This window comes from Spea bombifrons, chromosome 7, assembly GCF_027358695.1.
Source record: "Spea bombifrons isolate aSpeBom1 chromosome 7, aSpeBom1.2.pri, whole genome shotgun sequence".
In the NCBI taxonomy this organism is placed as follows: Eukaryota; Metazoa; Chordata; class Amphibia; order Anura; family Pelobatidae; genus Spea; species Spea bombifrons.
The window spans coordinates 6,704,606-6,715,525 of record NC_071093.1 but is presented as its reverse complement, the minus strand read 5'-3'; the positions used below and the strand labels follow the sequence as shown (position 1 = coordinate 6,715,525).

The window sequence follows — 10,920 nt, the reverse complement described above, 5'->3', positions numbered from 1 at the left end:
ATCACTCAATGCACATCAATACTAACAAAAGTTTAACCCCTTAAGGACATTAAACCCATTAATGACATTGTGCATTGTGAGCCCGTACATGTATGGGCCTTGTCGTGAAGGGGTTAATTTTTGCTGTTAAACCCAATTTTTAATAACTCAATTTTAAAAAAATTAGTTAAATAGCAGGGATTCTATCTCAATTGATTATACGATATTGTGATTATTTGGGATTTCTTTCAAATGTAATAATATTATTATTAATATTAATTGTTTTATATAGTAATAAATCATAACATTTTTATTAATAAATCAACATTAATGAAAATTCTGTCTCTTTAAGGTGAACACTACTTTTTTCCACCCCAAAGTGTATTTTTTGTTTGTTTGTTTTTTTTTTTTTTTTAAGGCCACACACGTTCCTGTAACGGGGACCTTGTAAGATTGTATCTTTTGTTTATGTGTTCTGCACAGTGGTTTAGGATTTTTTTTTAAAGCACAATCAAACAGGGGCACATTTTTGATTATTTGAGGATTACGGAATCCGTAGAAATCTGAGAAGGCCGATTCTGGAGCAGCCGGCTATCCTTGAAAACAAGATATAGAAGAATTACTTTGCACATCTGGAATGGTTGAAACATTAACCCCTTCATGAACAATATTGTATTAATTAAACCATAATTTGTATCTTTCTAATTTACTGTAGCCATACATTTAACCTGAATCAAATCTGAAGAGAATAAAAACATTTTGGGGAAATAAACACATGTATAGGTGGTTTGTTTTGGGAATAGTAGAATGTGAATTACAAAACTTAATTTTCAGAGACTGCTTTACTGGGGTTCATGTCTCATTTGGGGCACTTTAGAAGATTCCAATTTAAATTACTTGCATAAGATATATATCTATATATATAGATCTATATCTATATATATAGATATATATATATATATATATAGATCTAGATCTATATATATATATATATATATATCTATATATATATAGATCTAGATCTATATATATATATATATATATATATATACACATATTGTTTTCCTTAAAAGTAAATAATACTTTGTGGAATTTCATTACGGTTACTTTGTCCCTTTTTGAATATACATTTTCATAACATACAAACCGATCTGCTCCACCACATGTGAATGTAAAGCGTATCTGCTAAGTTTCCAAGCCAAGTATCCAGGCTAGTATAGCCATTACCCAATATACCAACAACTTATGCTTAATGGATATATAGGAATCTTGAATGCACCTACCAGGTATCCTAATGTTCCCATTTTTAGCCTTAAAATTGTCAATACAAGTCGGTCCCTTTAAAAGGATCAATCATTCTTAACACCTGTGCAGACGGCAGACTTAACTCTTACCTTGGGGGTTTGTTTCCTCTTCTCTTCCCTTGAGTTTCCTGAAGAAGAAAGTAAAAAAAAAAATAAAATTTTCAGGCTTATGCCATAATCTGTACGTACATCGCCAGGTAGTAAGTCTGTTCTCTATTAGTTACAATTTAAAATAAAGGGGGGGGGGTAGTTTTTATTTCCATGTCCCAACAGCATTACCTCTCAGCAGCTTCCTAATGCCTCACAGGAAGTTAAACCCGGGCTTCCTCTTTGGCAGGAAGTACTTAACAGCTCCTGTAATTAATTATCTTTACAGGTGAGGTAAATCAGGGCACTCACCTGCAGTCTCCCCGCAACATCCACAATGCAGAGCAGTGGGCCAGCCTGCTCTCCAAGTGCTCCACCGGAGAGCCCAAACACCAAAACCCATCTAAAGTGCAATATCAGCTTTACACCGACACGTTTCCCCGGCGCTAATATTCTGCGTTACGTTAAGCGGGAACCTGGCAGAATATAGGGAGACACACAGATCCCATCCATATGTATTATACAGAATACATGGCCTGGGAGACATGAAGAGTTTAATGAAGCGTTAAAGTGGCGATGCAACGCAAAATTCTAAGGTGCAATTGCTTCTATTGGTGAGTTCCGCGAGAGCGACTAAAAAAAAATCACATTTTGAATTGCTGGGAGGTATGATGTTACTGTGTGCTGGGGCTCTGATATATGACAATGCATGTTACAGGTGTGCTATTACCTGGCTGGGGCTCTGATATATGATAATGCATGTTACAGGTGTGCTATTACCTGGCTGGGGCTCTGATATATGATAATGCATGTTACTGTGTGCTATTACCTGGCTGGGGCTCTGATATATGATAATGCATGTTATAGGTCTGCTATTACCTGACGGGGGCTCTGATATACATGATAATACATGTTACAGGTGTGCAATTACCTGGCTGGGGCTCTGATATGATAATGCATGTTACTCTCTGCTATTATTTGGCTGGGTCTCTGATATATATATATATGATAATGCATGTTACCTTGTGCTATTACCTATCTGGGGTCGAGATAGATGATAATGCATGTTACTGTCTGCTATTACCTGGCTGGGGCTCTGATATAGATAATGCATGTTACAGGTCTGCTATTATCTGGTGGGGGCTCTGATCTTTATGATAATGCATGTTACTGTGTGATATTACCTGGCTGGGGCTCTGATATAGATAATGCATGTTACAGGTCTGCTATTACCTAGTGGGGGCTCTGATATATAAGATAATGCATATTACAGGTGTGATATTACCTGGTGGGGGCTCTGATATATAAGATAATGCATGTTACAGGTGTGCTATTACCTGGTGGGGGCTCTGATATATAAGATAATGCATGTTACAGGTGTGCTATTACCTGGTGGGGGCTCTGATATATATGATAATACATATTACAGGTGTGCTATTACCTGGTGGGGGCTCTGATATATGATAATGCATGTTACTGTGTGCTATTACCTGGCTGGGGCTCTGATATAGAAAATGCATGTTACAGGTCTGCTGTTACCTAGTGGGGGCTCTGATATATAAGATGATGCATGTTACAGGTGTGTTATTACCTGTAATAAGCGTGCCTGTGCTGACAAAAATAAGGCGTGTTTTAAGTGGCGATGCTACATTGTAAAGTGCAATTGCTTGTATTGGCGAGTTGCGCAATAGCGATTTTAAAATAAATAATTATATATAGAAGTGTCCCTCTTTCCTATTTTGGAATGTTAGAAGGTATGGATAAATGCGTGTGCACGCACCGGGGTGCTGCGATCAAATATCTTCAAGACAGCGACCGTTATTTATTACTGAGAGTGATAGGAGTTGGCTGTTCACAGTCACCCAGTGGGTAGCTCACTTATACCAAAGCTTGTAATCAAAATATCTTTAGGGCGAGGCTGGAAATGGCTGCGTTTTATTTAGAAGATCGGGCCCTTCATCTCCATAGTGTTGGCGGCCCAATGGATTTCACCCCTCATAACCTTCAGTTATTTATTCACACCTCTTTTTTATTTTTACATACCAGTGATTTTAGACAGGTTTGTTATCTGTTTTGTACAAAAATATTTTTGTGGTGTTTATTTATCATACAAAATATTTGCTCTTTCGAATGAAAAGCCAACTGCAGCAATCGTACAGCGTGTTCACAAACTAAATGGGAGAGGGAATTTTCACACACATGTCCGAGCAGTTACAGCCTTCTGTAAACACACACGATGCCAGAAGACGCTTTTTTATTCCCTGTGGGACACAAAAGGTGAAATTTCACGCGATTCGTCAGGCCTGTTGAAGGACCCATGAAGCAAAATCCCTGAATTCTTTACACAAATTGGAAAGAAAAATAGATTAAAAAATCAGGTATATCCTACAGTGTCCCGATGGCCCCCATTTTCAGGGGGCAACCCCCTGGCTAAGGACTATGTTTATACCTGGGAACTCCCAGAACCCCCCCCCCCGAGCGAGATGTGGATAGGAGGTCCCGCTGATGTCGACGGGCAGTCCAGCCGACGACCATGACCTGGAGTTTCCCCGCAGTGACCCAGAAACAACATGTCTTCCATGGTGCTCAGCTTAACAATGAGTTAAAACGGCTATCTAAATGTGATTATTACTACACTTAATTTATTAAATCACTTTTGATACGATAGCTTTGATATATTACTGGAGGCTATACCATTTACACAAAATAAAGAGCACCCCCTACTGGCAAAGATAGAAAATGTACATTTTAGTTATATATGACATTAAGATAATGCACTTTGCTAATAAGAGTAATGAATTATCACGTATTAAAGCAGAAAACCGTATATTGCTAAGATTATTATAGTTTTAGGAAAGTTTAAGCAGCGTGCTATGGGGCAAGGGGGGCAGCAGGGTTAGGGACGTGCTTGAGCCACCCGGCGCCATCGGCCCTGTGCCTGAAGCCGATGTGACATCAGCGAGGGGCAAGCGCCCTCTCCGACCCTGGCCCAGGTGCCAGAGCCCCCGTTATGTCTGATTTAAGCCGTTTCAATAACGTTACACATACATTTCACATGTTTTAGAACCGGTGTGGGGCCGTGCTTTACGCTGAGCTCAGGGTACCGGAGATAACGTGTAAATTCTCAGGTACACGCAATACGGAGCCGACACCTTCATAATCTGATTCGAATAATATCTGAGTATCCCGATAGATACCCTTCTCACCGGTATATCACAGCTACCTGAACACAGGTGGGTTCGTTCAGAATATCTTTACCTGCTGGCACATTTGTGACGGACTGTTAAAAACGACCCAGGTATGGTCGGGCTATGGAAAGGGTAATGAGATTCAGCCCATAAAAATAAAAATAATTAAATGGCCGGGCCGTTAAAGGAATAAGTCCGCGTACCGACAGGTTTATGCTCTGTTGGTTAATGGTTAGCGTTAACCGATGCGACTTTGAGGACATTAGAGGACATCATTTGTGATTTTGCAAGTTATTTATCGATTGATTTATTCATTCTGGTCTATTTTTTATCTACTTTATGGAAGTATCCTGCACTTTATGAAAGACCTTCTTATATCTTTCACGCTGCTGGACATTCTACACTCTTGTTTTTTCTTTTAGTTTTTTTCCTTTTGCTTAAGCTCCCCAGTTTTCATTGGTGAAGTTTATATACAGATAGTTCCATCTTTTGGTCTCTAAGTGTTTTATGCAAAAACTACAAGAACAGAATGCACAACTATTATATGTGTGCATGAAATTCTCATAAAACAATATATAATATATATATAATTTAACATCAATAGTAGTAATACCAACCGCACCAGAACTTGCAGGTGGTCATCCTGATTTCAACCTTTGTGTGTCAGAAAGAGTTGGTAAAGGTAATGCCTTACTAACAAGGCAAGCAAGAGGTTAAAAAAAAAATAATCACGGGACATCTTAGAAAAAAAATATTTAATATACAAATAATACATCTTAAAAACGTAATAAACGATAAATCAAACAAATGACAGATAAAGAAGATGCACAAACGTTATAAAACAGCACAGGCTTTTTTGGACCATTTTAAAAGCAGTTTAAACCAAGGATAACAAAAATGTATCTTGTTTCAATTAAAAAGTGCTGAGGGGCTTTCTTAATTCCAGCCCTGGGAAGCTCCCAGATATGGTTATAAAGAGACAGACGCCATTGAGCTTTTCCTCCTCGAGGGGCCTGTGCTCACAACACGTAGACGCTAGATCAGCCCCAGAAGAACTGAAAATACACTATATTTATAAAGCACAAAAAAAATGAATTCTGTTAAAAGGATTTTACATTAAAAACTGTCTTGTAACACGACGAATCGAGAGGTTTCATCACATCCCATACAGATCACTTTTTATTGAATACACCATAGACAGCTTTCCTTTCTCAATTGATTAATGTAAAGTTTGTTTAGGTGACGATGCCCTAATAATAATTAACTTCTGGAAGATGGTGCAAACATGAATCACAGCTTTAAATACAGAGGAGGGGGATGGCAAGTAGTCGTTTTTTTTTCACGTAGGTCCCATGCTTGAATCTCTAGTTACTGATTTTTGTTAATATCATCAATCCGTGAATCTATCTAACCCACCCACTGAGAAAAAGGAAGCATAATTTAGCGATCCATCGAGAATATATTATCGAGCCCCTTTTTTTTATGTATATGAAGTGTTTGCAATATCGTGTCCTATAAATAAATATAAAAAAATTAAAAATATTAACGTCTCTTTCACAGTTCCGGCTTCTGGATTGCCGTCCATAGCATAATTCCGTCTCCTGAAACCGATGCGGTAAAACACAGTCTTTCACAGCCATGGATCACTTTCAAGTATGTGATTTCGTAGAAGAGCTTACATCGACATGTACCGTTCATCAAAAGAAGTCGCAATCTCGAGAATAAGCTTTCAGTTGGGTTAGAATAAGACGAGAAGTACTAAAAGTGATAGAACTCCACACAAGTGAGCGCTGGGTCTTGATGCGCCTGACGCTCGATGAGATCTCATTGCGTAGAATAAGGCGTTCGTATGATTTGTTGGAACGTCCACGTTGCAGATCATTCCGTCGCAACAGGATATGCACTCCTAGCGATATAAAGAGAGAAAATGTTAATTCTTATCCAGAAACAAAAAGTTCCGCTTTATCAAGGTTATCTGTGCTATCCATTGAATGTGTGATGGCTGAAACAAAAGACAATTGACTTGATTCCATGGCCCATCTAAGCCTCCGTTTTTTACTAACACTCATTGAAATACGTGGTTTGTGAATAAACTCCCCGAATGTATTCTGGATTCTGAAAGGTGACGGCTAAAGAGAAAAAAAGCTTTGTTGAAATCCATAAATATATTTTTACTTTGCAATCTTTACAAGTCTAGCTTCTAGGGTCATTGAATTAAGCCCGTTATTACTGAACGGACATCTAAACTTAAAATACATATTTTTTTTTCTATTATAGAAAAAAAACATTATTCCCGAACATGTAGTGATACTGGGACATGTGTCCCTGGAATAGTGTCCTGCAGATCATTCATGCATTTGTACACCAAGTTAATGAAAATGTATATATTTCTGTGTTTGATGTGGTGCCACCAGATGTACGTCAAGCTTTACTGATTCCAATACAATATAGAGAAGTGGTAGTAAGAGATGATATGATATGGTGTTTACGTGTTTATATATATTTTTTTGTAAGTACCTAGAAACTAAACTTTGAAAAATGTTAAAGGAGCTCATTTTTGGATCTATTGATGGTGGCACCAGAGTCATGTCTGTGACAGTGAGGAACCCGACGGCCTCAAGGGAGTCTGACTGTTTATTTTTCTGGGAAAAATAAATGAATGTTCCTTTAATGGATGTTTACGTTTCAGTGACACCTGCTTATCTGTTGACAACGTATACAGCACGTTACAGCCTCATGACCAAAGGTGAGCGGCTGATCCACCAAGCCAACACCACTTTGTTTTGACTACGAAAAGGTGTATATAATGTGGTGGGGTTTCTATTGGATTGCTTTCCATTCAGACCGTTTACCCCTTCATTCCACACCGAGAGGATCGTTTGGCATTCACGTCTAAATACATCATCCATCAAAGTAAAAATATGCGGATCCCAAAACATCACCCGTCGGCTCATGTTTTGTTTTGGGTGGGTTTTTTTTTGTCCTTTTTTCTGCCACTAAGTAAAGCACTAAAGCAATTTGAAAACAAGGAAAGCTAATTATTTTAAGTACATATTTTAGCCTAAGCTCTGATTAGAGCAATCACTTTAGTTACGAAGCAGCTCAAATGTTGTGTAAGGTAACACTGTGCAAGTCTGATGTCAGAGATGGCGGGTTAAATGCATGATGTCAGACTCCAAAGTTGAGTAATGACATTATTAAAGACGCAGAAGTAGCTACATGCTGTCGCGGGAACATTGGGTGATTATCAGGTTTAAAATTTGGGGTAACTAAGAATAAATAAATCTAACAGATACATAAATGCACAGAAGAAAGGAAGAATACACTTACGGAATGGCCGGAGTCCCGGTGGTGGTGGCACCCCACCGTGCGACATTCCTCTTTAGTGGCACATCTTTTCGTCACTGATTTGCTACGTCCATGGCCCGTGAAATGGTGGACCGTCTTGCAATAATGAGTATCTGTAATATATATGATTGTAAGTGAAAAGAGAAGGTGTGGAAGGCTTTGCACGCTGGAGTTTACAATCCAAAGGATGGGTGAACGTGCTTTATATTAAGTGTGGCATGCTAGTATGTTTAGCCTAGTTTCCCTTTGGAACCCAAATGCCTTCCGACTTTTTTCCTCCCCTGATGTCCCTCTTTTCTACAGACTCAAAATAGTTGCTGGTTTAAGTGTATCGCAGTATTTGGTGTCCCTAATGGTCACAATAATAAATGTATAAATAGGAAATATGATTATTATAAAAGACATCGCTTTAATGTGAGATGTAATAAAAAGCCCTACTTACTCGGGGGGCACCACTTGTCTTCCGCCCATCGGTTGCAGTTGTAGTTATCCGCAGCCCTTTCACATGTAAAACACTTGAAGCTATTAGGGAACGGCGTAGCTGCAATGAAACAAAGATCCAGAAACATTAACTCATTGCAGAGCTTCTTAATATATTAGAAATTATGAGTGAATGAAATCTGACTTTAACCAGCAGAGCATGCGATCCTCTCGATACATTGTATTAATGACGACAATATAAAAGATACCTACAAAGAAAACACGCTTGTTACGTCCTGTTCACCCATTGTACAGTGATTGTGGAATATGATGGCGCTATATATATATAAAATAATAAATAATAACCCAATAACCCGAGACGGAGATCTTTGGTTTTGAACAAATTGTGAATGTACAAACGAATAGGTAAAGAATTCCAACGTACGATCCAGTGGAGGTCTCACGTTATGAAAGTTGATATTTTTGGCAAGCGTTCTGCATCTTGCTAATACGATGAGCTGGAGGGCACACAGAGGGAGCAGGTGGGATATCCGCATTCTGCAGGGCGGGATATTTCCCGATCAGACGATCGAAAAGCCGTCACCGCCTGAAATCAAAAGAAAGTCTGTTTACGAAGATCTTATAGACTGAGAACGTTTTCTAGATAGAAAGACGCAATGTAAGTCCCAGGGATCAAACGCATAGTTACCATGTCCCAGCAACAAGATGTAATTCAATGTGCTGTTAATTGCTATCTCTGCTACGTAAAAAATAACCCTATTAGATCCATCATTTTATTGTTTTACCTTGAAGTTTGATTGGATAACAAAATGTTTAAGAAATCTTTGCCGTTTCCATGGCAATGACCAATCACTGTCTACTTTTGCGTCACATGACAATTAAATGTTCCTGTCCAAAATTTGTTTCACAGAAGGAATAATGTTTCTAATTTTAGCAGCTAATTAGTCTAGTAATATATTGGCTGTATATAGTAAGGTGCATAGTGATGTAGAGGGCTGGTGGCATAAGGTGTCCATACGGAATCACAAGGATATTTAGAGTTAAAAAATAACATTTATATAAAAACATACAAAATTATGTGACATTGGGGTACATACAAAAAACTGCTTTAATAATGTGTGCACAGAAACATTGACTTTTTTAAACTTTTTTTTTTCTTTCTCATTTGATAATAATCCACTAATTGAAAAAACAAAACCAAAAAAACAGCATTTTTGCAAATTTAAGTTCTTCCTGATTTTGTTCTTTGCTTGCATTGAGCTGGTCTATTTAAGAGGGGGAAAAAAAATGTTTTTCCGAAAATGTATGTTTCACCAAACTTGACATTCTATACAAAAATAAATGGCTTTGGTGGAAATAAAATCCAATATGAAATAATTTCCCAGTGATATATATATATATATATATATATATAGTTATAATCAATATTCTTTTTCCCCCCCATGGTGGTTTAGCACTGTGTATGTAAATATATAACTAATACATTTTTGTTGAATGATTATTTTCGGTTGTGTTGAAAACTAAAGCCTGTCTATTGTATCTTGAAGCTTTCCGCATACCGCCTTGACACGTATCATGGCAGGCATTTCCAGCCGGGAGGTTTCACTCATTCCTTGAACGCGTTACTTTACTGCGGCAATTTTAGGAGTCAAAGCTCTGCTCCGCGTTTGAACTCTGAATAATCTCAAACAAATATTACGGGTGTTTCTGTTTGGCCAGGGAGTCCATGTCAGGAAGCCCATGAAAGCTTGGACCTTGGCCAATTTAATCAACACTCCGTACAGAAGAGCAGGAATTCAATGCCCATATTATTATGGCACTAAGGCATCAGACTGGAAAGTGGTTCCCAGCTAGGGGTGAGACGCTTATAGTAAAATATATAGGAAAACACTTCATTCCTTCTCTGAGCCGAAGGACCCAGCGCTCTGCCTGTACCGAAGCCTTGCGCAATAGCCGTTGTGAATGTAGAAGTGTATTGATCAAGAGAAAACAATCAATTTTGGAGCTAAGCACTTACCTCATTGATGCCATAAGAAATATTTTCAGATAAATAAGTTTGGTATTCTTTTTGTTCCATAAACACCCTGTTTCTGCTTGAATTACCCCAGATTTATAATAATAATAAATAATAATAAGTCACCCACCCTGTTACATCATCATGACCAAGTTGGAGCTGTTCTGATGCGGGATATTCACTTTTACAACAGTATTCAATATTAATTAGCAGAACATTTAAATGGACAAGGTCATCAAAATGTTTAGTCTTAAAAAAAAAAATACTAAAAAAAAAGCTTTTTTTGTAAATTTTAAGAAGTATCATAAGGCTAGAAGACAAGCTCACGGATGTATTAATGTATATTCGTTACGTATGTGTTTACTGCCCCAATGAAATTGTAAAGCGATGTTGGCGCCTAATAAATAAAAGATAATAATAATATTATTAATAATTGTTTCCCCTGCTAAAAAAGTATATTTTACACACAGAAGTCAATAATATCTGACTCATACGCAATAGAGAATTAGACCTAAGTTGAAATATAACACTGATCTTAAATTATGAGCGCTGCAGGCTC

At 37.8% G+C, this 10,920-nt stretch overlaps 1 protein-coding gene across 1 annotated transcript in view; it reads right to left on the bottom strand.

Annotated features, from left to right (window-relative positions):
• Positions 1-5,966: 5,966 nt before the first annotated feature.
• The window catches only part of LYPD6B (LY6/PLAUR domain containing 6B), a 28,110-nt gene continuing 23,156 nt past the window's right edge, over positions 5,967-10,920 (bottom strand). The window contains exons 2-5 of the mRNA XM_053471810.1: positions 8,772-8,933; positions 8,349-8,447; positions 7,889-8,019; positions 5,967-6,464 (exon numbers count right to left, since the gene is read on the bottom strand). Of these exons, the coding sequence (XP_053327785.1) occupies positions 6,297-6,464; positions 7,889-8,019; positions 8,349-8,447; positions 8,772-8,883 (510 nt within the window). The 5' untranslated portion in view covers positions 8,884-8,933 and the 3' untranslated portion in view covers positions 5,967-6,296. The remainder of the gene's footprint in view (positions 6,465-7,888; positions 8,020-8,348; positions 8,448-8,771; positions 8,934-10,920) is intronic.